At 44.0% G+C, this 27,712-nt stretch overlaps 1 protein-coding gene across 15 annotated transcripts in view; it reads left to right on the top strand.

Moving 5' to 3' along the window:
• eya1 (EYA transcriptional coactivator and phosphatase 1) overlaps nt 1–25,663 on the top strand; it is a 52,547-nt gene extending 26,884 nt beyond the window's left edge. For 10 of the 15 annotated variants that reach the window (XM_028965333.1, XM_028965369.1, XM_028965322.1 and 7 more), the window contains 14 exons: nt 1,050–1,116; nt 1,459–1,604; nt 2,485–2,622; nt 5,680–5,762; nt 6,127–6,313; nt 7,542–7,684; nt 8,934–9,017; nt 12,010–12,099; nt 20,451–20,509; nt 20,598–20,758; nt 20,963–21,077; nt 21,415–21,536; nt 22,226–22,326; nt 23,763–25,663. In XM_028965333.1, coding sequence (XP_028821166.1) covers nt 1,050–1,116; nt 1,459–1,604; nt 2,485–2,622; nt 5,680–5,762; nt 6,127–6,313; nt 7,542–7,684; nt 8,934–9,017; nt 12,010–12,099; nt 20,451–20,509; nt 20,598–20,758; nt 20,963–21,077; nt 21,415–21,536; nt 22,226–22,326; nt 23,763–23,843 — 1,577 coding nt within the window. In that variant the 3' untranslated portion in view covers nt 23,844–25,663. The remainder of the gene's footprint in view (nt 1–1,049; nt 1,117–1,458; nt 1,605–2,484; nt 2,623–5,679; nt 5,763–6,126; nt 6,314–7,541; nt 7,685–8,933; nt 9,018–12,009; nt 12,100–20,450; nt 20,510–20,597; nt 20,759–20,962; nt 21,078–21,414; nt 21,537–22,225; nt 22,327–23,762) is intronic. The other 5 variants (XM_028965370.1, XM_028965326.1, XM_028965372.1 and 2 more) reach the window with 3 other exon arrangements.
• Nucleotides 25,664–27,712: the final 2,049 nt, after the last annotated feature.

Below are 27,712 nucleotides of genomic sequence, written 5' to 3'. Positions count from 1 at the left end.
GCAGAGCTTGTCCAGTGGCAGGTGCTGATGTGTTAGGAGGAATGTTCAATATTAATAATGTGTCTCTGGGCTTAAAGCGTTCAGTTACACACAGTTAGTGTTCCTGAACAAAATCCTTACTTTACGTGTCACGACCAATTATACAAAAGTTCAGGAAGGGTGCAGTATAACTCCTCCGAAGAGAGACATTCGAGCCCTCTACATGCTGGCCCACAATAGCCCTGCATTTATCCACATTTGACAGAATTAAGTCATTCAGTAACATGACGCCTTCATGCATTCAAAGGCATTAATATCTACAAGCAGCCATCTAAGGAACTAAACAAAGTAGTATATTAGCACTAATTAGAACACAACAATAATAATTATTATTACTATTATTATTAGTGTTATACAAATAATAATAATGCTGTGTTTTAAGATTAGAAAGCTATCCCCTATATTTAGAGAGGAAAGGACCATTGTCAGGTAGTCTCTGTGCAAAACAAATATTATCATGCGGCACATTTTGGCTAGTACGTTTTTGCCTTAGCGTTTACATCAAAAGAGGTCGAATTGCACAGTAGTCTGTCTGTCTTGCAAGTGCCATTTGGGGTGGGAAGCACAGAGTGGCCGTGTCTTGTAATGAAGGCCTGATTATGTGGAGCAGTTACCTGTAATCAAGGCTGCCACTTTCCCATTGACTGTGTCTGAGAAGCCCCGGGTGAATAAGAGCATGAATCAGTCCTGCTGTGTGTGTGTGTGTGTGTGTGTGTGTGTGTGTGTGTACACGTACACATTCACACCATGACCTGTCTAGCACATTTTAAAAGGCTTTTGCAGAGAAATGCTGATCAGCAGAAAAAAACAACAAGTATTACCTGATTATTTTACTTCATTATTGGCCTTCATTTTTTCAGTCTTAAATAAGGAAACTGAAATAAATAGAGTAACGCAATGTAATTACTGTTTCCTTGGAATGCAGCAGTTCTGTTGGCAAATGATAATATTTACCTTATTTTTTAATGCTTGAATATGTGCTTGCCTCCTTTCTTTTTAACTCTCCTCAGCTATTGGAACTAGTGGCTTCAGCCCAAGACAAACTCACCAGTTCTCTCCACAGATTTACCCTTCCAAGTAAGCCTTCTTTTACTTTTCTTTAAAAAATAAGCAGCATCCAACTTCATTTGGCACTTTAATTAGATCCTTCTGCTAGATCTGGAGTTTTAGACCAGCTTTGTTTGCATTGATGTCTGCAGCCGAAATCTGTTGTAATTATTATCTAAAAAAATTTCCTCTCTGATTTATTATTCTTTGACAATGTATATCAGCTCTGTCTGTCTGTCTGTCTGCATCACAGCCTGACCTAATATTTATGATTAAGTAGCAGAATCACAAAGAATTTGTCTGTGAGCTAACTTAATATTACGGTTTTGAACAACATATGCCCCCCCCCCCTTTATTCCTTTTCTCAAATAGCAGACCTTATCCACATATTCTTCCAACTCCTTCATCCCAAAATATGGCTGCATATGGGCAGACTCAGTACACCACAGGAATGCAGCAAACCTCAGCTTATGCTACCTACCCTCAGCCAGGACAGCCCTACGGAATTCCAGCCTATGGTAAGTACAGACACACTCCTATCTCTCTCACTTCTCTTTTATGCACATGAACATTTGCATTTACCACACAGAGGTGGCAGCATTTTGGTCATCACAGTATTGAGATCTTAGAGGCATCAGATTCCATATAAAAATAATCATTAAATATACACCATTCAAAAGCAGTGGTGATAGTAGTAATAATAATAATAACAATAATCATTATCACCATCATCACTGTTCAATATAAATAAACACTGAAATGTGGTTTCCATGGGAAATGCTTCGCCATATCATCACCACTGAGATGTGCTAACGCTGACCTCAGTGCATTGTATGTTTCTCCCACCCTCAGTTGAAACCAAGAACTGTGCTGAGCTCTTGTTTTCCACCTGCACTATGTGACCCCACAAAGCAAAAGTTGCTTCTTTTTTTGCCAGCCAGACAGATGTCAAAGATTACAAGGAAAAAAAAAACTCCAAACAGAAAACAAAGAAAAGGACCATTGCTGGGACATTAGAAAAGTACAAAATGTCCTTTATCTGTCTTGAGGATTAAAAGTGTGTTGACCTTGCAGATGTGACTTGACGTACAGAAGAATAATACCAAAATATGTACATAATGAGAACAAAACGTTTGAAACATTTGGAGATGATTCAGTCTAACCAAAAGCATGCTTCCTGTTCTTCCGGAATACAGAATTCTTGGACGTCTTGTGTCTAATCCTCCACGGCACACAAAGAGTGGCATTCTCACACCTTTTGGAATTTGGGAAATTCGTGTGTTGTCTTGTGTTAGGCTGAATCATTCCCCTTACCTCATGCATTGCTGTTGATTTTTTCTGTGCAAGCAGCACTGTGGACTGTGCATCATACGGATTTGATGTCACTAACTGATTTAGGTCCATTGTGGGCAGGCATCAAGACAGAGGGTGGGCTTGCGCAGGCTCAGTCGCCGGGCCAGACCGGCTTCCTGAGCTACAGTTCCAGCTTCTCCACACCTCAGACGGGACAGGCGCCGTACAGCTACCAGATGCAAGGTCAGAGGCTCTACTCTCTACATTGAAAATGGACACAGTCCTCCTCCTGCTCCTACAGGCAATTACTGGCCGTCACAGACTAATTCATAACATCTCCAAACAGATGGCTTAATGAAGCAGAAGCTTAGGCACAGCCTTTTTGTGTTCAGAGGACTTCAGAGAAGTCAACAAATAAAATAAAAAAGAGAGCGAGAAGACCAGAGTATTTTTTCCACTCTTCATGGTTTGGCTTTGTGCGTTTGGCCATTGGAGTTCATTAGTGTGTTTGCTTAGGAGGAAACTCCAGAGGAACCCATGTCCTTGAAGTCAGTGAATGGAAGCTGAACTCCCGTAGCAGCTGAAACGCTCCTCATGCTAACAGGCACGCAGTGTTTTCATTTAGCAACCCCCACCCCACCCAGCGTCCCTCGTCTCTCAGTCTCAGCTCAACTCAACATGCTCTCCAGAGCACGAGCTGCTAGGCTACTCCAGCCCCTCCAGACAGCTATTTCTGCTCTTTGTGTTTGCTCCTCTGCAAATAATGTGTGTCAGTAGAAGCATCTCCACATGTTTCCGAAAGCCCTTCAGACCTTCGCACAATAAATAATGTGGTGTTGTGGCAGCCGGGCCTGGTGGAAGCCTCTTTTCCACGCCGCTGTACGCTTCCGTGCCTCCCCTCAACCCATAGTCTGTTCCAGCCAAAGTGTTACTTCCTCCTGGCTTCGGCGGTTCAGCTCTCAGTGACGGTGTTATATGGCCATTTGTCTTGTGAGGACAGCCTTCTCTGCTGGCTCCTGCTTCTTCACACTGATAAAACAGTTCGGACCCGACTGTGCTGTCAGATGGGCGATGGCCAGTCTCCATCTCACAGACCTCACCCAAGTATTGATTGTGCCCGTCGGGACTGGGACAAATAGAGACCAGGACAAAGTGGTAGGTCCAGGGAGGAATGTACTCCAGCCCAACCCCCCCCCCTCGCCAGTTCACCATCTGATACCCCCTGCAGACCCTGCAACTGACACAGGGCCAGTCTGTTTCCAGCTGTCAAAGGAAATACAATTAAATTAATGTTTTTACACTTTCCTTTCATGTCTAAATTCAGGGGATCTTTGGGGCTTGATAAGTCCTTCCAATGGGAGAAGGTTGTCTGGCCATTTTGATTAGTGCTAATTCTAAAATGTTCCGGTGAAAGATGTAATTGACCAAGCTTTTATTTGTAAAAGTACCACTGGGTTTATGCAAAAAATTTGTAGTTAGTGTGAACATAGTTTGTTTTACTTGATCTGCTGCATTTAAAAATGCATCCAATTCAGACTTAATTACTTTTCCATATGTACATAAGAACCGACAATTAGAGAATTAGGCGAGAACACCGCCGACAATTTTATTCCGAGCAGATGCTAATTGTGGGGGTAATTGGGTTCCCCTGCTCTGCGGAGTGACTGGATGAGCTTGGGTGAAGTCTGCTCTTTTTAAAGAGACGTCCATCTGGACTTGATAGCCCTCTCCCTGGAGACACATACAAACTTCTGCTACAAATATTGTGCACTGATGATAGACGTAGCCCATGGCAAGAAGACTGATCAAGCAGAGAAAATGGACTCCCAATTGGAGAGCCATAAGGTGGGCTGGTGTTTTGTCTTGAGCGGGCTAACTGGAGCGGTGCGAGGAGAGAAGGGGGGAGGGCAGGGTACGTTGGTCGAGTGCCTCCCGGGAAAGGCAAGCCTTCTCCCAGCATGGGCTCATTCTTCAAGGGGTTAGCGGGGCTCTTGCTGCTTTTTTATGTGGGTCCTCGGTCTGTGGAGTCCACCAGCGAGAGCTTTTATGACTTCTTGAACTGTGGATTTAGCTAATTTGTTGTTTCTTTCTGTGCGGCGTGAGTCAATGTGGTGCAATGTGGGGAGTGGATCCTCAAGTATGCAACTGCCTTGAAATCGACATTAGTCTTAATATTTCCACCAACGTTCTAGGCAGAGGCCCAACTTTAATTCAGTGCTGTTGTACTTGATAAAAGTGCTTATGCGGAGTGAGTGGCAGGCCTGCACAGTGGCTGCACAATGAAAGCTGCTTTACGTTTGTTACGGTCTGGGGGGGCCACTCTTGATGGGAGTGATGACCACAGGATGAAAGGCTCTCGTTCTGTTTGTTTCCTGAACAAAGGTGTAATTACGCTCTTATTTAAGCCCAGTAAATTAATCTCCGCTGGTGATAACTGAAGGCGGGCTTTGAGATGGCCCTCAAAATTACCCTGTGATGTCTTTTGAAAATGTGGAGCTTCAGAGAGAGGAAAACCTGCAACCTTTAGGCCTTTTTTCAAAAAGGGGGGAAAAAATCAGACGCAGGAGAAACTTCTTTTAGGGCGATTTCTTTTGATAATCACACTGTGGTTCATCTAACACCACATTCCCTTTCATGCATGATTTACTGCCGTGCCCTGTAAGGTACCTTCACAGTTCAGGTGAGAGCTATAGTGATGAGGTGAAGAGGATGACTTCGCCCTGGGCTGCAGCAGACCCTATAACTCATGTCATGTATATTATTAAGTCATTAGATGCTATCTCCACCAGAAAGCATTAATTACCCCGAAGGCGCACCCTTTGAGAAGCCTTGGCTGAACAGAAGACAGACATGCATATTAATTGGCCAGGAAGACCCCATGACGCCCCCTTCCTGAAAAACACACAAACACTGCAACAAAACACACAGTCCCTTCCAACTTGCTGACACACACAACAACAGAGGCACTGTGTGTGTCATTGTTGAGGGCCGGGATGTGTGACAGATCTCACCCCGCCTCTCCTCTCCCCTTCAACAGACCAGATCCCATCAGTGATAGAGGAGGGAGATAAGGTTACTGTTTTGGTCCTTCCACCAAGACAAAAGTCTTTCCTGCACACTTTGAGACACCCACTGTCAGCTGGTTTAGTGATAGCTGATCATGCATCAATCTTGCAAAAATATGTTCTCGTGCTTGTGGTTTATATCAAGCATTACATCACATTACTGTTTTGCTTTATCATCATATGTGCCCTTTGGATGCCTGGACGTAACTCAGCACTGTCTTTTTCCAACCCACAGGAAGCACTTTTACAACAACGTCAGGACTGTACGCTGGAAGCAATTCCCTCACAAATTCAACTGGATTCAATAGCACACAACAGGTAGCCGTAATCTAATTTAGCCTGATTCTGACTCTGTTATTTATCACAAAAGTGTGATTTTCATGTGGGCGTTACATATTAAGATCCACATTAACTTCTTCATCTGTGCCTGGGAGCTGTTTGTCAGATCATACGCATGATATGAATCACTCTGAGTGTCCTGACCAGTGTAGACAAGGATTACCTAGTGCTCTTTGCAAACTTGAATTATGCCACTGCAGAGAGGAGGGGGAGACAGATCTCTGTCCAGATGTGGGACACCAGAGACATGTGTTTGCGTTTATGTTTTGGAACCCGCACAGTAAAGTAGCAACATCGTGGCCAGGCAATCTCACATTACTTCCTACTTTGTGTCTTCCTCCAGGACTATCCCTCTTACCCAGCCTTTGGCCAAGGTCAGTACCCACAGTATTACAACAGCTCGCCCTACTCCTCTCCTTACATGACGAGTAACAACACCAGCCCCACCACGCCCTCCACCACTGCCACCTACACGCTGCAGGAACCCCCATCCGGCATCACCAGCCAAGCCCTGTCAGAGCAGCCTGCAGGTAAGCCCTGAACTGCAGTTCTAACAATCAGTAGGTGTCACAAACATGATTAAAGTGAATGTGATTGTTTTTGTCATTGTGATACACAGCGTAGCACAGTACACGGTGCACACCACGAAATGTGTCCACTGCATTTAACCCATCACCCATAGTGAGCAGTGGGCAGCCATGAAAGGCGCCCCGTAAGCAGTGTATCTGGACAGAACCTTAATCAAAGGGACCTCAGTGGAACCATGGCGTTTCGGGATTCCTCTTCCTTACCCACTAGGCCACCACTTCCCAATATCTCTCTTATAATCTCTTTTATAATCTACGACCACGACCACTACCAAACCAAGCACACAGACAGATAACCAGTGCTTTAATTCAAGAAAATGTGAATATGACAGTTACAACTACAGTTACATCAGTGCTCATTTGGCAACAGTTGCAATTCTGTCACAAGTCATAAAGAATTAAAACCAAAAGCCAGGAAGTCAGACGAGAGCCTATAATTATATGTCGTGGCCCATCAATGCAACGATTGGCTGATCTGCTTTGATCTGTACTTTTTCACTGAGAGCCAGTGAAAACATTGCATGCTGTGGTGCAAAACCACTTTAGACTTATTGCGGCAATTAATGCTGAGATCCCTTGAAAGAAGGCCCAGCTTTACAAACAGAAAGTCACAAAAGAGCCAGAGACAGTGAAAATATATTACTGCTAATTGCCTCACTGTCCATTCAAATTTTGATATCTGAACCACAGAGAAACCTGGTGGTCTTATGCAGATTAGGCCACATTGCTTTACAAACAAAGAGGTTCTTTATTCCTGAAAATTGAATAAAGGTAAGGTGTAGCTTTGGGGGAAAAAATGAAACCTTGTTATTGCTGTTTAGTTCTGCTCTTGTACATGGAGCGTGGATCAGTAATGAGATGTGGATTTCCATCCTTCTTCCTCTTGACTCCTTGATTAACTTTTCCTTTTAGTGCCCTTTGGTGCTTTGGAGTAATTAAGAAATGCTCCATGGATACGTGGGCACATAAGCCACGTTTCAGAGCGCTCTTATCATTTTTTAAAATGGGGTCAGGGGTGTAAAAATATGAGAGCTAAAGAGCATTAGACAATGTGGGCGGCAGCAACAACACAGGCCCTTAACCGGGTAAGGGGATCTAGCCGTGTTGTACGGTTTTGAAGGTGAAAGCCTTTTTTTTTATTTCCCTCTTTTTTTATACACTTTTCTTTCAGGAGAGTACAGTACAATCCACAGTCCATCAACCCCCATTAAAGATTCAGATTCGGATCGATTGCGTCGGGCTTCGGATGGAAAGTCACGTGGACGGGGGAGAAGGAACAATAACCCATCTCCGCCTCCGGACTCTGACCTTGAGGTAGTGCAGTGTATCCCTGAGCCACATGCATAAACCCACATGCACACAATGCAGAAATAGATAAACATCAGAAAACAATACAGAATAATCATTTTCAACCAATTAATTTGTAATATATTTTATCAGGTTAAAACATCATAATAATAATAAAGTAATAAAGTGAAGTGATTGTCACATGTGATACACAGCAGCACAGCACACGGTGCACACAGTGAAACTTGTCCTCTGCATTTAACCCATCACCCTGAGTGAGCAGTGGGCAGCCATGACAGGCGCCCGGGGAGCAGTGTTTGGGGACGGTGCTTTGCTCAGTGGCACCTCAGTGGCACCTTGGCGGATCGGGATTCGAACCGGCAACCTTCTAATTACAGGGCCTCTTCCTTAACCGCTAGGCCACCACTGCCCCAGTTTCCATGGATTCCATGGCCTTAAATCTAATTAAAAATGACTAGTAGTTTTAACATCTTAATATTCTGCAGACCCAATAAATCAAATCAATAAATCAAACAAGCTTTCAGTCTGTCAGTAATCTGGTTATCACATGCCGCTACAGCCACCCAGTGCCCGCTGCCACCTGTTCTTGCTCTGCGGCAAGCAGCATCAAAAACCACACAGTATGGTGGACAACCCCGATGCATGGTCTTAAATTTGATGAACGTGGACTTAAAAATTCTTAAATGTGGCTTCCAGCAACCTGCAGATACCCTGAATTATATAGTAAAGCGCATTTGGTTATTATTTTCGGTAAGCTTTTTTAGAACCAGTAATGGCCCTAGATTGAAGTTTTCAGAAAATTGATACATTGCCCACGCATTTCTCTATATTTCTATATATCATTTCTAATGTACTGCTGTACATTGTTAATGACTCTGCAGCATTAACCCGGTATGTGCATGCCTACGAATTCCAAATATGAGTCATGTGTCATCATGGAGTAGGCAGCGACGGTAGCTTTTCATTAATATGATATGCATTTGGAGGAAGTTAATAGCTCCAGTTATAGTCTTGCCATCATGGCATGTTAACATATCTAGTTAATGAGTTTGTCACTATTGATTGCTTTAATGTAGGGTGCAGGAATGGGTTCCTTCGCGGTGGCAGTGGAAAGCTCTGGTGACCGTCTCTAGCAAATGGATCAGCATCCTCGGGGCACATAAATACAGTACATGCCCCCTTACTTATTGACGAGGGGATCGGTTTGCAGGCTACAGAGTGCACCATTGATTTTTGTTTTCTTGCTTCTCCCCAGCGCGTTTTCATCTGGGACTTGGATGAAACAATCATCGTTTTCCATTCCTTGCTCACGGGGTCTTACGCCAACAGATATGGAAGGGTGAGTGACATCAGCACGTTGTTTTATCTGGCGACTTTCTGCGGCAGGAGAGGGGCAGCCGGTTTAAATGCATGTGCCGCACAGAGAGCGGAACTCAGGGTCTAGATAATTGTTTCTTTTTTTAATAGGTCCGATGAGGCCTCTCAAGTATTCGCCTTGTCCTGCAGCTGTTGGAGATATGTAGCTGGCTGGTAGAGGATAGGAGCACAGAACAGTTGCACTGTGAATGTCTACAATATGTTTCTGACCCGTACAGTATAAAATGGCTGTGCGGCTTAAAGAAAAATAGACAATGTTCTAGATCTAATTAATTAAATTCTTTGCCTCAGATGTCCCATTGTGGTTTTAAGCCTTTAAAAACAGTGTTAGTTGTTATGTTTGTTAGAAGGTTATAGACATATGAATGGGAGTAGTGTACTTTTGTAGGTCACTTTGTTATTTTACATGGTCAATCTTAACTAAATTTAAACTTCCAAACAAACATTTTGGGAAATATAGTGATCTGCAATTCTCATGGTTTGCAGAGGTCTTGTATTTATGTAACTTGGATTCAGCCTTACTTGAATATGTAACCCCCCTTTGTATATGAATAGCAGTCTGTAATTAAAATGTACCTGAAAAGAAAAAGAAGAATCCCCCAAGGTTGGACTATTTTCTTTACTTTTAGGGGAACAGAGATTTTTTTCCCCCGTTTTAGATAATGACACGGGTGCTCATGTGTCTGTGCACTTGGTCTCAGTGGTTGGAGGACTCCCTTTGTTCTGGAATGCGGGTGTTTGATGGGGGTAGTGTTTTGTTTTAAGGGTGAAGGAGCCCTGCACCCCGACCCTTGAGTGTTTATTTACTTTATCTTAGCCATGCATGCTGGGTAAAGAGAGAGAGAGAGAAGTGCAGAGCTCCGCAGCCCCAGAGACACGGCCTCCCCCATGCGTCTCCCCCGAGCTCCCAGCGCCAGGCGGCCCTCTGCAACAGGAAGACCTCCTGACTCTATAGGGTCCTGTCTCACAGTTCCTCTCCTTATAGAACCTGACAGCCTCCCAAGTCTTACCCTTCAGCGCAGAGTTGCCGACACACCACCTCCGACCACAGCTATTACGATGTGAACAATATAACAAAAACCTACAGTGGTGGCACATCAGAAATAATGTCGGATGCTGTTCATGTGTAGACATGAAAAAAAGCTCCAATATTTTCCTGAGCTGTTGAGCGGAGCCTATAAATAGAGCTGTATCCGAGAACACCGCTGTGGTGATCAGTTATCCTAATTGGCATTGAGGCATCTCGCTTCCATAAAGCTGATGGCTGGGGCCAGCTGTGTGGCCATTGGGCTGGAGGAGTGTTTTCGGGGTGGGGGATGAGGGAGGTGCGACAGCGGGGAACTTGGCACCCTGCGGATGGCACTGACGGCTGGGGACAGGTGTAGCTGCAGCAGTGACAGCAGCAGCCCTTCTGGCCTGCTTGTATTCTTAACTTCTGCGCTGAATGATTGTTTAGATTTAATTGGAGAGGATTCGCCGGGCCGGGGAGCTGCACTTTAAATTCCTACTGCCACCAAAACCTGCTTTTATTAACATGGCTGGCTCGAATGAACCAAGTTATGATTGATGTGCTACAACCCTCAGGCAAATTCTCACACATTTAAAAAAAAAAAAAAAAAAAGGTTTTACACCAGGTCCTGAAAATATGTCCAAGGAACAATGCTGACAACATACTTTTTTCCCCAGCGGATATTGAATTGAGTGAAATGGGGTACAAGACATTTTTAATCTGCCAGTCTACTGACCAAAAGAGTATTTCTGCTCATTTCTTCATGTGTGGTTGGCCCGCCCCGCCCTTTACTTAAAACATTAGCTTTGTTGAGTGTGACAAGTAATCAGTTAAAAGCTCAGGTGTTGCTTCAGGTGGCTTTAGTGGCTAATCCCCGCAGAAATGCCAGCTGACAGCATTAGTTCTGATGCGCACCTCTCCCGCACCCCCTCATGTAAAGCCCTTTCAGAAAAATAGCGGAGACAGGGCCTGCCGAGTGCAAACTAAGGCGCAGTTTCCGACAGAAATCTGAATTTGAGCACAATACATTTTGAAAAAGCATTTATTATTAGGTATTGATGACCCTATGAATAATATAATAATGTAATACGTCATGCTGCGGGTGACAGGTTCTGTGCTACAGGCAGCGAGGGGAAAACACAGCCAGAGAGTCATTAACTATTTAGAGTGCAGCCAGTCCTGCCACTGTATTATCAACCAAACCATATCACCGTTACAGAGAGTGTTACGTTACTGATGAAACTTAACCCAACGTGCAGGCTTAGTGATTAAAGGTTCATATGAACCTGTAGAAAAACAACCTAAAAGGACTCCTTGCAGCTGGTGGATGCTGTATGCGGCCTTTTCTTTCTGTAAAGGTGCTTAGAAAGAGGAAAGGAGTTCACCCCCTGAGGATGTCATAAATGTTGAAGTAAGCATGAGAAACCTGAGAGGGTTTCGGGTCTTACGTCAACAGCAGTGTGGGGTTAGTTGATGCCAGTTAGTAAAGCCTGGCGGCCGCTCTTATCGTTCTGCGGTCTGTGTGTATCTAGGTCTGTAGGATAACCTTTAGGGCAGCTGCCAATTAAAGCATTCAAACCAAGGTGACAAGAATTTTGAGCCAGTCAGGTCCCTTCCAGCAGCAGTTCCCAGCGTCCGGGCCGCGGACCGCTACTGGGCAGTATATCACTCGGTGCGAGGTCAAAGAAAGAATAAAAACCTTTTTTAAAGAGCACAGGCCCATGGACGGGCCCAACCGTTGGACAATGAAAAAAGAAGGACAAAAAATGTGCTAAACTGCCCATTAAAGTAAAATATGTACTACGTATGTAAAGATAAGTAGTATGTTGTTTTACTCTGTACTCCATGCTGTACTTTATTGTAGAATTATGTATGCTGCAGTCAATAGTTATTTCTTAAATGTATAAACTGTATAAAAATAATTGTGTTTTTTGCTTTATTCAAGGATCCACCAACGTCTGTGTCATTGGGCCTACGAATGGAAGAAATGATCTTCAACTTGGCAGACACGCATTTATTCTTCAATGACCTAGAAGTAAGTCAAGTCTCCCTTGCGTTTTTGGTTTTTTTCTGTCTCTCTTCCTGTCGGCGATTTGCCAGTGAGCTTTGTCATTCACCCGCTGTGCCAATTTCCCTCCAAATGCCATGATGGATTTTGCAGTGTGTTTTTGCCGCCGTAATATTTAAGAGCTAGACTGAGATGTAGATAAGTCACAACAGGAGTGTATGCATTACGTTACGAGCAAGATCGCTCCATTAAAGTTTTAGCTTAAGCATCAACAACCATTTAATAGCGGGGTGCCCGATTCTCAGTTACGTCCCTCAGTGGTGAAGTATTACCTCAGGGCCCAAGGGACTCCATGAATTTTACATGCGCTGTCAGTCTCCGCCGGCCTACGTCTGCAGCCTGCCTCCCCTCCTCTAGCGGCTGGTGCAATTTGTCAGGTTCTAGTGTTTCGGCGTGGGTTCTGTCTGTCTGTGTGTCATGCTGTGTGCTCGGTGTCACTGTCCGCCGGGGCCACGGTCTCCAAGTCAAGGCATGAAATCACCCGTCCGCTTCGGTGATTCTTGTGAGTTAAAAAAAAAAAAAAAAAAAAAAAGAACAGTAACTTAAAATTGCCCCTGAAGTGGGACTGGTCGTAGGCCGGGGGGCATATATGCGTCTGGCCTTTATCCGGTGAGGGTTTAGAAAGTAGAGGCCAGCGGGGTCACCGGCGGCCAGTTTGGGCACCGCGAAGCTCAGGCTCCGGCTCTCCAGAACACGACACCGACCATTTTCCTGCCCGTCCCGCGCAGGGCTGACCTTGGAGGAGAGGAAATGTTTTGTTTGATACTTAAGTGTGAAGAGAGCTGCGGCGAGCCTGCCAGGTCTCATTAGTCACCTCCACGTCGTGCCGCACACACACCGCACCGCTGGGAAAAAAAGAGAGAGAGAAGGAAAAAGAGAATGAAAATGTTTGTGCTCCTTTAGCCATCGGAGTGACGGGGAGGTTCCAATTGCTGTCATTGTGATCAAAGTTAATCGGCAGCAATTGGCTGTTAAATATTTCCTTATGCCGCACCATGCAAGACTGAGCAAACTGCACTTCATTTTAATAGATGTGCCTCAGTCATTTGCAGCAGTGGGACTGAATGTGTGTGTTTTTTTTTTGTTTTTTTTGCTCCACATCTGTCCCATATTTTGCTTTTCTTTTCATGTGTGATGAAACTGCTCACAGATGAATTGCAAGTTTTTCTGGCCTTTTATAAAATTACGCGAACGTGCTATGCGCATTCGTCTTCTGCTCTGTCTCAATTACAGAATTACTACATTTCATTCTGACACTTGAAAAGCCTGGAGTGTATCTCTTGGTAAAAAACCAGGACAGACGCTGTCGCTGACAAGCTTTTGATACCCGTCGTGCCGAATCCGAGAACAAACTCTACATCATGTCTGTAGGCTATATCCGTAGTCTTTTTTATAGATAGCAGACATCAGTATTGTTAAAATTGTTACTGCAATATTTACACCACAGCTATTCTGAATGTAATGAGCATTTGACACAAATTTTCCACAGACTTTGAGTCTGGTGTTGACATAATTGAGCATTATGCCGGTTGTGTTATTTCACATATGCACAAATGTTGCAGACGTTCAGAGGAATCTACAGCATACAGTGCAGTGCAATATACATCACCAAATTATAACCAGAGTGCTAATATACAAATATATACAGGTAGACAGAGGAGTGTATTCAAATATTGAATCTGCCCTTTTCAAAAGTTAATCCCTAAAGCAAACAGTTGAATTATTTGTTGCACAAAATGATGGGTGCTCAGTATTATATCTCCTCTTGTTTTGTATTGCTATGCAGCAAATCTGTGAGCTCTGTATGTTCAGTCTGTTGTGTGTACTCTGAGCTGATTTACACGTAAACAGAACCGAGTTCCGCCGTATGCGATTCCAAAGCACTTACACATGCAGGCTGAATCGAATTTAGTCGAAAAGCGGGTCGCTCGGCTCACACCACCACGATGGTACCTCTTTCTCAACAGTAAATATCTGGTCAGATTTAATGCGCAATGTGTGTGTGTGTGTCTGTATAGTTGCATTAGAGTGTAGATGTGTGATGTGTGTGTGTGCACATGAGTGAATGTTTGTGTGCATGTGAATTCTTTGGAGTATATTTTTGATTAGGAGTAGGCATGTGTGTGTGTGTGTGTGTGTGTGCATGCGCAGACATGCTGTAGTTGTGCATGTGTGAGTGGCACTTGCTCAGTGCTGATATTGCTGATGAGTGATGATGCAGAGGAGAGTAATAAAAAGAAAAGGGCATGCCAGGGGGGTCAGCAGGGATCCGTTTCTCTTCCTCCCTCCCTCTCTCTCCTTCACTCACCCACTCTCAGCTCCCAGGATGGCAGAGGAGATGGCAGAGCGAGATGTGTCTATGTCCTGACCTGAACACCAAACACGGGAAAGAGAAAACTTTTTTATCGATTTCCACCCAGCACTGAGATCACTTTTAAATAAAGGAAACATGTACAAAATGCCCCCTTTTTTCTACTAAAATATTAATCAGTTACATTGGCCGGATGTATTTCTGAAACACTTGTCAGCAATATGATCCTGTTATTGATCAATAATAGGGTGTAGTAAATCTGTTTTCTTCCTGTTCTGTAATTTTTTTTCCATGCGCTATTAACACACTGTAGTACTGAATTCTAGATTTATAACCACATAATGCAGCACTTCATTTTTTGTCAATTATTCTACAGTGTGCCCTGTATATCTTATGTTTTTAATTGCATTACTAAACATTGCGTTTGCTAAACATGAATGATTTTTATCCTCATTCATTTGGTTGCTCCCGGCTGACTTCATCACACATTCAATCATGCAACGGCGTCACGCGCTTCGATAATTCAACTACAGTTTGCTTAGTGTCACTTTCGCCCCCGTGCGAGCTTGTAAAGCACTGTTTAATGACTCATGTGAAATATCAGGCCGTTTGAGGGCAGCGACTCCGCGCTGCCATGTTGGTGCCGTTGTTGGGCCGAGCGGCCGGCAGAAACGGATACCCTGCAGCTCCTGTGGGGATCTGTGACTGTCTGGCAGGGCCGCGAGGGCTGCTGTTATAATAAACTCCTCTTCGGCCGTGAGCGGGGTGTCAGCGCTGCGCGGTACCCGAGACTCCAGCAGGGATGACCGTGCGTGTGTGTGTGTGTACTTGAGAGAATACATATGCAATGTGTGTGTGTGTGTGTGTGTGTGTGTGTGTGTATATATATATATATATATATGCGTATGTAGCATGCATGTAGGTCAGTATGTGGCACTGGAAAAGGCCCCCCACTCCACGGGACAGAAAACAACACTTGGCGTCTGGAGGACAAAGGCCGGCACTGGTGACAGAGGAGCCGCTCTCGGGGAGCGGCCGGGAGAGGTGGGAACGGTTTTGATTAGCCTTGCCGCACCTCCGAGCGTTGCATACCTGCGGCACCCACGGCCTTTACGGCACATTCATTTTCCCTGTTGCAGCTCACAGCATGTTGCAAGTCCCAACATTTCATGTTGCTTTAATTTAATGCGTATTACTGTTCATTACAGATGTATTCTACACTCTTTGGACGTTAATGAACAGAACAGTCTGTTTTATTGAAGGTGATCTTTTCCCTCAATTTTCTCAGTACAGATGAGAAATCTGTAATGGTACAGATGACCCTTTCAAGCAATTTCTTTCTTTTTACGTCCACTGAAGACAATGTTTTATAGAGGAAAAAGCTTTCTTTTTTTTTTTAATAACATACTATATGTCCTTTAGAATGGGGAAGGGGCCATTATCATAACTCTCCCTCTGTGTCTGGCTTTTAATGCATCTTTTGTCTAGACGCAGTAGCACTGGGCCGGCTGCTGTCTGACAGCCATTTGAGGGTCCCCAGACAGGACCACTGATGTGTTTTGGAAAGAGTAGAGAGAGAAAATAGTGCTTTCAAACTTCAACTGTCTATCCTCTCTCAACATGCCCCCCCCCCTTCCATCCCTCAGTTCCCTCCCCCACACCCCTTAGTGTAGCTTAGCAGCTCCGTATAAGAATAGGGGTCGAGGGTCTGCGGAAAATCTAACATTTGTCTGATGACAAATGATGGTATTTAAAAATAGATTACTCGTCTCGTGTTAAATGCGGAGATCTAGCACCTGCTTGTCAGGCTCGTGAGATCTCCATTTAAAAAAGTAAAAATGTTTTGTGGGGCTATTGGCTAATCTTTACATTTCACTCAATGTAATATTAAGGAGGAAGGATAACATTTCTAGGCCACTGACAAGAACTAGCGACTAAGTGAATTCCACTAAGTTGGAAAAAATTGGATTTAGAGATTTGCACTGTAATTATTTGATTTATAGCCAAATACAAAAAATTCATTGCTGTGTTTTTCTCCTTTATTTCTTCTGTTTTTCTCTCGGCTTAATAAATTGTTGCTACATGTGTTTGAGAGTGCTGGCGGCGCGGCACTGTATGAATTCCTTGACTGCTCAAGCACAGACTGTGGATTGGAATGAAGTGGGTTTGAAGAAGTCCCTTTGTTCACTATATCCTGTGCCTGACCCACAGGTAATCTGCACCTCTCTCTCGCTGCGGCATGGACTCTCCGCGGTGGGAAAGCTTTTTTGGGGGGTTGAGGTGGGTAGGGTGAGGTCACGAACCGCCCTCAGACGGGGGGATGACAGACCCTGCCACTGGAGTGGCAGCATTGAGAACCTGCGAACCATGGATTGGGCTTTTTCACATGGAATTAGCTTGTAGGGTGGGAGGAAGGCTGTGATGACGGCTGTAATCGCTCACACTGTGGCATTGTTGCCGGGGCCGCTCACCTGTGAGGGCACCCGGCCTCGTCGAGGTAAAATGGCCGTCAGACTCTGGCTCCGGCCAAGGGCACGCAGGCAGAAATAAAAGCCCCTTTCCTCCTGTGCCCCTAAAAAAAAAAAAAAAAAAAAAACAGGAAGCGTAATGCAATATGGACGTTTCCAGGTCTAGCGGCAGGACAGGGGAGGTGAGGATCGTACTGTTAAATAATGCTTTTCTTTTTTGACGTTCTGCAGCACTCTCTCTCTCTCTCTCTCTCTCTCCATTTCTGTCTCACTGTGAGCAGTCACCAGCAGAGTCTTTCCCTGGCCTACAGGAAGAATCAGTCCGTCTGAGCTGATTGCTTAATGACAGATGCCAGGGGAACAAAGGAGCCTCTGATAGCTTCCTATAAATGAAAAGGTTTCAATGGTCCAACAGAGAGAGAGAGAGAGAGAGCTGCAGATAGGATGAAAGCTGATTTAAAGGTGTTTATTTTATTTTTTTAGATCTCGAACCCGCTCCATTTCCAGTCATTTTTTTTCCATTGTCTTTTATTTTACCCTGCATCACTGGACAAGAACTGTTTCATGAAAAGTGTTTGGGGAAAACACATGATGAATTAAAAAGAAAAAGTGTTTGCATAAGAGGTAATTATGTATGGATCATAGAGGAGGATCTTTGCACAGCATACAGTAGAAACATCTGGCTTGAGTTAGTGGTGATTGTAGGTTTGGAAGGACCACTGCTTGGAAAGGGGGAGTGAACAAGCAACTGGCCTCGGTGACGGAAGGGCAACGCCGTGGATCCTCTTCACAACTCGGTACTACCAGAGAACGTATCACAGAGATGAAATACCTGCGTCCCAGGCTCGCTTCACCAGTCGCACACTGTACTTAACCACTTAAACCTGCCTGGTTTCTGGTTGTTAGGATTAACGGTGTTTACGAGTGCTCAAGCAGCACCCCTAATGAGTCTCAGGAGTTACAGTAAGGCTTCCATTAGAGCGGTTCTCCAGCTTCCAGAGTGGCCCTTCAAGTGCTTTATGCGAGAGCCCCAGCTGTGCACTGTAATTGTCAGAAGGTTGCACATTCTTTTCGCTGTTCTAACCTTCGTTCCCGGCGGTCCGTGTTCCACAACACAACTGTTAATTGTGTGTCACAACAACTGGGGATTTTAAAGGCTGCATAAACTCAATGCCATTGGGGAAAAGCTTTAGCAAAAAATGTTTTTTTTTTTTTTTAAATCCACAGCTGGCTAGAAGATTTGATGAAGAGTTTCTTGACAAAATGTACTACATTATTAGGGATAGGTGTGGTTATGCAGCCATCAGAACAAATATTCACCCATGAATCCATTCATGCAACAATACAGGCATTCAAAAAAGTGTGAAAGGTAACATTATTTATTTTAAGAAAAATATGTCTGAAAATCAGTCCAAGTTACATTCACAGTTGAGACAAAACACAACGCTGGTATATGGTGCCAAATATGATAGTTTGTAACTAGGGGGTTGAATTGTGTTATATTCAAGCCAGTTAGGTTATTCTTGATTAGAATTTGATCAAACGCTCACTTTGGCTCATTCAATATTTTATTGTGCACATTTTAAGGCTCGTGATTGAGCTTGGTAAGTATTAAAATACATGTAACAAGCTTAAATTCGTACAATTTGCCTAATGCACGTTTTGGGAACTCTGTTAAGTTTAAAGTTAACACCCACACACACACCCCATGGCTGTTACTCCACCTTGTTCTACTTCACATTTATAGTTCTGTAATGGTTTTGTCCTGTCCAGAGGTCTCCAGCCACTGACAAATTGGTTCTTCACAAGTATTTTAGATACGGCGACTGCCTACAAACAGATTACACAAACAGCTTGAGTTGTTCCTGGGCCTCGGCTCCAACTGGCAGTCCATCTTTCGCTCCACAGCATTCACAGCGCTCCATGTGAGGTCACATTGAGCCCCCCTTACGCCCCCAAAACACACTCTCTCCCCCCTCCACCCCCTTATCTTAGCCTGTGGAGGCCAGGAGAGGAGAAGAAGGTCACCAGGTCAAAGTCTTTTCCTCTTTGGATCTCAGGGCTTGCTGGGAGAGGCTTGGCTAGAGAATGGCTGCATTAGAACAGGGGTTGGGGGTCAAGATTTTAATTCTGTTAAAGAACAGCTGGTTTGAGTTTCTCCACACGTCCCTCTCTCTCTCCTGCTCCCCTCCCTCTCCCCACAAATCCAGGGAGATGAAAAATTTGTTCAGAGGGGAACCAGTAAAATAAAAAAGGTTTACGGTCCAAAGCCCTTACCCCTACCCTGCGTTAGCATTAGAGTGGAATGCAATAACGTCAGCATTTGGCCAGGTTCAGACTGAGTTAACACAAGGAAATCCTTTCTGTATCTTAAGAGGCAGTTAGGACTTAATTAAGAAAAGCTTAAGGAATAGGAAATGCCATTTGAACAGTAAACACAATGGTGTTGTGTCAAAAGAATCTGATTAATCAACCCTCAAGTAATAGAGGACTTGACTTTTCAGCCCGGCCCTCCTGTGCGCTATAAAATGATTTTCACTTTTCATTTAGCTAGAACGGTTCACTTTCTATTTCGACAAATCTGAGTGACATTTTAAACGAAGCCCCTTACATTTTCACGCAAGCCCCGTCAAAGCCAACCAACCGCCTTTCTCTTCATTGGAAATTTGTTGACCTGAATGCTTGGGCGAAGCTCTCCAGCAGTCAGGCCTGCACTCCGGGGGGAGGGAAAGGGGGGCGCTGGGACGCCTATAAATGGAAAACTAATAACAGATTTTCTCCAGTCTGCTTTCTCCAGAACGCTGGCCCCAGGCTGTGTTGGTGTGTGGCTCAGCAGCAATCAGAGGTCATAATTTCATTGGCGGTTAGCATCAGGTTCAATTTTTCTAGTGCGTTACATTTACCAGAAAGTCTGGTTTGTGTTACTGTGTACACTGGCTGAATCAGCGCTCGAGCTGCAGAATCACTCAGCCTCTCCAAGAAGTGGAGAGCCCGAAGGGAACGCAGACGCTCCCATGGTTCCACAGCTATCTCTTTGTTCGTGCCCTGGTGTGTGTGGGTGTTTGTCTACGTGTGTGTAAAGTGGGGGGGGAATAACGAGAGAAAAAAAAACACAACAGCAAAGGCAAATCCCTTCCTCGCAGGCGTTTGGAGCCGCACGCCGACCACAACGTAATCGTTCGCGTCGCACTACAAATAAGCAGAGATCCCCCTAGTGGCGGAGGCGCACTATGCCTGGACCCTCCCGTCCCCCGGATGGTGCTGTTTATTTGTATTAAGATTTAGCAGGTGGGGGGCTCATTCCTGGAAGTGGTTGAGGGACGATTTGAGCGTCGGACGGAGGGCTTAAGTCTCCGAATAGAAATTCTTCGGTTGTTGACATTAGTCTCCTCATGAGTTCAAGCTGCAAAAATCGCAGCCGCTTTTGCATGCGAAAATCATTAATCATACCTCTTTTCTCTCTTTCTGTGTGTGTGTGTTATGGGGGGGTGGCTATTTGATCATCATTTTGCTCACAATGAAGCCTTCTTTTTCCTCAGGAGTGCGATCAGGTCCATATCGACGATGTGTCCTCAGATGACAATGGACAGGATCTCAGGTAGAGACCCCAGTGCTCATCGATGGACTTTAAAGCCTCACCTATCACCCACATAGTACAACGTTTAGAGTCTCCCTTCTCTCCCCAGCACATACAACTTCAGCACTGACGGGTTTCACGCTGCTGCCACCAGTGCCAACCTGTGCCTGGCCACTGGCGTGAGGGGAGGCGTGGACTGGATGAGAAAGCTGGCCTTCCGCTACAGACGAGTAAAAGAAATTTACACCACCTACAAAAATAACGTTGGAGGTAATCCCCAATAAACGGCTTTTTCAACAAATTGCCGGGGTGGTGTGTCGACATTGTCCTCGCATGTAATTTCACAAAAATTCATGCGCAGAACTTAAAAAAAAAAAAAAAAAAGGGCACATATTTATTTATTTAGAAATTTTGAAAGTATTTGGTGAATGGGCCAGTTCAAACACATTTTTTTTTTGCCTGTTCATTTTTAAGGTCTACTGGGCCCGGCCAAAAGGGAAGCCTGGTTGCAATTGCGAGCAGAAATTGAAGCCTTGACGGACTCCTGGTTAACACTGGCACTGAAAGCACTAACATTAATCCACTCAAGGTAGGCCTTAGCACAGGAAAATTATAGACAGTCCCATCCCACATATGTATAAATCAGCATGTGGTATAAATAATTTCTGCTAGACCTTGTGCTTTCAAAACTGAGGAATCCGGCGTGTGTTCGAACACTTGAGTGTCTCATTATTGAGAATAATAGCACGTTAGGAGCCTCATTATATCATTGGAAAACTATTTAAGTGACATTCATCACGGTGTGACGGCCTGGTGCGTTCCACATGACGAATGTTACCATCCCTAATTTGTAAAGTCCATGTTTTTTCTTGTCCTCCTTTTTGTGATTTAGGGTGATGTAATTTCCCTCTCCCTTATGCTTTCAGGTCAAACTGTGTGAACATCCTAGTGACCACAACGCAACTCATCCCCGCCCTCGCAAAAGTCCTGCTCTACGGCCTGGGAATAGTGTTTCCCATTGAAAATATTTATAGCGCAACGAAAATAGGTGAGACCCTCTGGGTGGGACGGTGGGGCGCTTGACGCGGTCCCGGGCAGGCCACCTTAGTGACTGTGATGATATGTGTAAAGAGAGGGCGACACATGCCCTGTGATTGGGCCAGGCGGCAGTGGGGAGGACACACGAGAGGGCTGATGTTCGCCTTTAAGGAAGAGGTCTAATCAGTCTGGGATTATTTTCTTGGAGCCCGGCCTGAACCGGGCCTCCTATTTTTTCTTTTTTTTTTTTGCATATGAAACCACTTCTGCACATTTATGTCATTCCACACGGACATTTCTCCCCCGTTCAGTGTTTCAAATACAAAATAAACATCAACCTTCACTTTTGGTCTATTTTCAACTAGATCAGCGGCTAACGCAGAGATCCTGTGGGCTGGGAGAGCTGCATGTTTCCTTGCTCTGGCATTAGCATGTGAGCCTGATTTAGCTTGTTAAACTCCATTTGTCCCAGAACCTGGGAGGAGAAAGACACACTTAATGCTTTTCAGGCTCTCTTTATCAGGGCATTGATCTCTCCGAATCCCTGAGCCTGGGATAAGTGTTTACACTGCGTAATTTTGTGTAACTTATTGTGCATTTCAAACATGTTCTGAAGCGGCCCTGCTCTTGCGAGCCTGTCACGTGTGCCGTTGTGGCTGCCATTGCCTTTAATCTGCGTGTTTTTTTTGTGCTACGCAGGGAAGGAGAGCTGCTTCGAGAGAGTAATCCAGCGGTTCGGCAGGAAAGTCGTTTACGTTGTGGTGGGAGACGGAGTGGAGGAGGAGCAGAGTTCGAAAAAGGTATTGAAGAGGACAAGTTTTCCAACCCTCCCAAGCCCTTTTCAACCCCCTCATGCCCCGAAATCCTGTTCCAACAAACTTGACAATGCAATCAGCTCCATTCCTCTGACAGCTCAAGTTTACAGAGGCGAGATGCCGTAATTACAGATTTCTGCCCTGAGTCTAAGCAGCGTGAATATGCGTGTAACGCTAGACAAGTCCTTTCAGGCATGTTTAGAGGGGACTCTGGCCATAAATAGAACATGCATTTAAGGAGCTTAAATCTTTGTTGACCAAATTAGGATATTTACTGCAATGGCAAGCGTCTTACGAGTGGGAACAGGAAAGCTTGATTGGCAAGACCTTTTGATGTGCATGCAGCGTATGAGTGGGTTGGAGCAACTCCCCTTCCCCTTCGCTCAACTGAAGAGATTTAAGTTACCTCCCTCTCATTGACAGGAGCACCTTGTCAGGTTTTAAAGCAAACCTAATGGCCCTTACTGTAAACGGCAAAAATTCAAACAGCCCTTCTATTTCTGTGGCTGCCATTCCATGTCAATTATTAGTTGAGTTCCAACACTAGCAGAGACCTTCTTTAACATGATGAGCTGCTGATTAGAGCAGATGAAGTGAATCTTTGAGAAGCCCCCGATTTCATCCTGTTTTGACGGTTGAAATGTTCTTATTATTAATTAATAGTAGCAACACGAGTTTCAAGTTCATAAAGTTTTTTGATGACAATTGGAATTTTTATTCAAATTTGATCAGTAGTTTGTTGCAGAATATAAAAAGCACAGATACGAGCTCACAAAATGAGAAATGATTGAAAAAGGCACGTAGGCACGAATTATACATTATTCAGGTATACATTGATAATAACTTGGCCGAGGCGGACACTGATAATGTCTTTAGTCTTTAAACCTGAAAGAGAAAACAATTCACAAAACAAAAGGAAAAGAGCTTTTTAAGGGTCAGTGCAAGCTTCCCTAAGCAGAACATGTGCCCAGGAGAGCGTATACCTTTGATAAGGCTTGGTAATGGTCCGTGTGGAAGGGGTAAAGACTCTCCTTGACAAGCCCCTTTCATTCTGGCAGAGTCATATTTCTCCTGACCTCTCCCTGCAACAGGCCTGTCAGTAAGGTGTGTGTGTGTGTGTGTGTGTGTGTGTGTGTGTGTGTCTATATTTATTTATTTAATAAAACGGGAGATATTTGCCTGTTAGTGTGAGTGTTAATAATCCCAGGCACATTGCTTTCAAACCACGCTGACGTTTACAGCGCTCTTTCCTGCATGCTGGGAAGCTGGAGTCACAGCGCTTATGCGTCGCTGCCACCTCCAAACCGCTGGTGCGGCGTCACGCGCCGTTAAGAAGGCCAGCTTTCTTGTGGGCATGATTGTTTTTTCTGCCAAAGTGTGTATTTACACACTCACACTCTTTCTTTCTGCTCTGCCTGCAGCACAACATGCCCTTCTGGAGGATTTCCAGCCACTCGGACCTCATGGCCCTCCACCACGCCCTGGACCTGGAGTACTTGTAGCACTGCAGCGGGGACTGACTAGCACAGGACAGCCATTGCCCACCCGCCTGCGACCTCTGCCCCCGTCCCACGCCCGCCGCAACCCTTGCCGCACAGCGGGGAAGGGGGAGTGCTTGGGGGGGAGGCACCAAGCCTCCTGTGTTGCCTTGTGTCTTGTGTTCCACTCCAAAAGAAAAAAAAATTAAAGGAGGAAAAAAAGAAAAAAAAGAGTGACACGGTGAATGTGTTGACATACGGCCACAATTCGTCTTAACCCCAAACCTTTTCTGAAACGGAGGAGAGTGAATTTACGGCGCTGCAGCTGCTGGCCCTGGTTACTGTGAATTGGCTTTCTTTTTTTTTTTTTTCTTTTTTTCTGGAAAAAAAAAAAAAAAAGCCATCAAAATGTTTTACAGCCCCTGTCTGTGCCGGGACTCTGCAAGGGTTCACACCTGTGAAGAAATCAGAGCTACCGACGCGTCGGACCTTCGCGAGACACCGCGGTCCCACCGCGACTTGATCTAATCCTCCTCCCCTCCGGCTAGTCTCCCCCTGTCTCTCTGCTCTCCTTCTCTCTTTACGCGACGGTACGAAGACAGGGGGTCCCGGTGACTGTCCCAGCCAGCTCTCTGTTTCCAAGTGCTTACGCTTCTTATTTATGAAACCCAGACTTTGTGAGTGGCTTTGCTCCCCCAGCCCCACCCCGTGAAGGTACCTCTCTGAAAGACTTGTGCCTTTCTGCATACTGCAAAGTACTCTGATTCCACCACAGCAAGAGATTTATGGGATGGGGGAAAAAAACGGATTTTCTAGTAATTTAAGGAAAAAAATAAACAGAAACTTTATTTACATTGGTTAGACAATCGTGTACAGAAGAAATCTTTTTGTGTGTACATTTGTAATAACTGGACTATTCCTCGCTATATTCATTTAGGTACATGCTGTTGAAATTTTTTTTTTTTTTTTTTTTTTTTTCCATTGAAGTACTAAAGGCCCGCTAGTACATTAGCTTGTGCAGGGGCAAAAAAAAGTGTTGATGTGTTCAAGGGTTTTTTTCGTTGTTGTTCATTAAACAATTATTGTAGATAATGGGATTTTGTGATAACTTGTTTTTTTTGTCAAGACCAAAAGCATGGATGTCAAGTGTCAATGAGAAATTTCATTTTTGGTTCAGTGTCGTTTTTTTTTTTTTTTTCTGTTCCTGTTGCTGTCTGTATTGCTTTCTGACTTGTTCCGGCCAGAGAAAGCCCGGTGTTTATGCTTAGATGTGAGCGGATCGTGGCCTCTCCTCTGAAACATTAGTCTTTAGGTCAACATTTCATGCAGGGTGTCTTCAGAGGTGTTCACAACCTGGGAGGAGTGGCAGGAAATCTAGGGTCCCGGTAGGTAGCTTTACAGTCAAGGGTCATTTTCTTAATAATGGGAAAATAATAATAATAATAATAATATCAGCCTCATCCACCCCTGCTATCTTACTTAAATCAAGTAAAGCTTCAGCCTTCACAGCAGGCACTTAAAAAAATCTCCAGCTAGATTTTATTTTTTGGTTATTTTTTTGTTTGTGGAAAAAAAGACAGGAAGAAAGAAAAAAAATGGCGTTCTTGTACAGCAAATGTAATTTTGTATGAAGTAGCCTTTTTATTATTAATAATTTTTTTTTTTGGAACCGTGCTCTGTTGTGTCCACTTTTGAAATCACTGTAGTTGAGAATCATTATGCCTGTTGATATTGCGTATGTAACTGTGGACTGGGAAAAAGCATCCGTCGCTCTCGGACTTTGAGAAAGCCACTACTCACTAAAGTGATAAAAAAAAAAAAAAAAAAGAGGAATGGGTTGAGAACATACACGTGCGACCGACTGTGAATTTTCTCAGCAGGAACTGGCTCGATCTGTTTCTAATTCCCCCTCCCTGCACATGGCCGCCGCTGCCGCGCTCTGGCAGGTGACGACCTCTCCCTCTCGCAGGAAACTCTCCTCACCACCTCCACCACCACCACCACCACCACCATTTCCAGTTTCTCTCCCCTCTGCCTCTGTCTCACTCTCGCCCGTTTCCCGGGAACTACATATTGCTGCTAGATCAAGGTAACAGTAACAGTAGACATGGAAAATGTTTTATAGATTTACATAGCAAGCTTTTTTTTATGAATAATTATTGCAATCATAATGCAAACTGGAAATTATTTACAGTACGTGGGCCTCATTGTGAAACACAAAGTTTGTTGTGTCTGCAAGAAAAAAACAAAACAAAAGATGTGTACAGATGTTTTTGACATTATTATTTGATTTGTGTTTAAATTAATAAATTTGTGAACTGTTATGCATACATGTTCCTGCTTGAAATGATTGAAACCGTGTCTGTTGACAGTTGTCTTTGATGAATGTCTGGAAAGAGAAAGACTGAGACAGAGAAAGGCTGATGTGAGCATGTATGACGTGTTTTTCTTTTAATTAGTAGTAGACTATACTGAAATCTTTTTTAGGTTACATATGAAGTTGATTAATTCCAACATTGGGATCTAGGGTCTGAAATGGTCTTCTATTCAGAAGATGCTGAATCTGGGTTTCACTGTTTTTTGACACTGATTGTTTAGTTCATTAAAATAATATAAAAAATTCTGATAAAAAATTTGGTCCAGACATGGTTAATGTTGTAAATTCTATGGTAGCTGTTAATGAATGGAATAGCTGCATGAAGCCCATTATCAGTAACAATTCTTGATTATTCTTAATTATTCTTCTAGTGTGACGCTGTTTTCACTAAATGCAGTTGAGTATCATTTCACGTATTATTCGTGGAAAACAAAGAATTTTCTAAATTACTCAAACCTTTTCAGTAGTACTGTGTGAAAAAATGCTTGAATATATTTTAATATGAACACTGACAAGTGTGACAGTGATCTGGAGATTTAAATCCATTTGAGAAAGGTGCACATCATTTCCAGACTCGTAAACTTGTGAGCTTGCAAATACTTTGGTCAAGGCTGCATACTTCCAAAACTTCAGACTCGCTTGACATTGGGAGTTGCTTTAGATTAAATAACATGTGAAATATATTTATGAGCCTGATTTTACGAGGTGGTCAAAGCAAAGACAGTCCGGCATGTAACACTAGCCTGGACATGGAAGAAAGCCTTTCCCTCCAACCACATAGGAGAATTAAACATGCATGGAATTTTATTTTGGGCTCACGCTCTTTAATATCCAAATCAGTTTTGTTTTCAGATGAGTGATAGTGTAGAGGGGCACACATACACATATCATCCTACTCTCCAGACTGCATTGTTCCCCTCATACCATAGTCACTTGCCAAAAATAGTCAAATGGTTAATCACTTAGTTTTCTTTGTTTCCTCAGTTTTTTCCTCCTGTTCAATTGTTCAAAGTGAAATACACTAATTTAAATGAAGACTTGCCACTCATACAGCATTTTGTATGTTACAGAATTGTGTTTATTTTGAGGACTGTTGCATTCATTTGGAAAGATGGGTAACTACTTAAAGGTCCCCTATTATGAAGATTTTAGTTTTTTTTATAACTAAATGTCCCCTAATACTGTATCTGAAGTATCTTTCTGAAATTCAGCCTTGATGCAGAATTACAGCCACTTTGATCCAGTCCCATAATGAGATTTCCCCGGGATGCGCCGTTTCGCTGTGTGTAGCTTTAAATGCTAATGAGAAGGAGAGAGGCGGGACGAGGAGGAGAACGGCTTATAGAAGTGAGCGGGCATCAACACCATTCACCAACCGCAATGTTCATTAGGCCATGTTTGGTGTGTCGTCGCTTAAATTAAATTAACCCACTGGTTCATCCGGATCTCACGTGACATTTTCGCATCAAATCACCGAGAAACTACAATGCTTCAAAGTTTCAAGCCATGATGGTCG

This window comes from Denticeps clupeoides, chromosome 2 (genome assembly GCF_900700375.1).
Source record: "Denticeps clupeoides chromosome 2, fDenClu1.1, whole genome shotgun sequence".
Taxonomy (NCBI): Eukaryota; Metazoa; Chordata; class Actinopteri; order Clupeiformes; family Denticipitidae; genus Denticeps; species Denticeps clupeoides.
The sequence above is the reverse complement of the archived record's forward strand: the minus strand, read 5'-3'. Positions and strand labels throughout refer to the sequence as shown.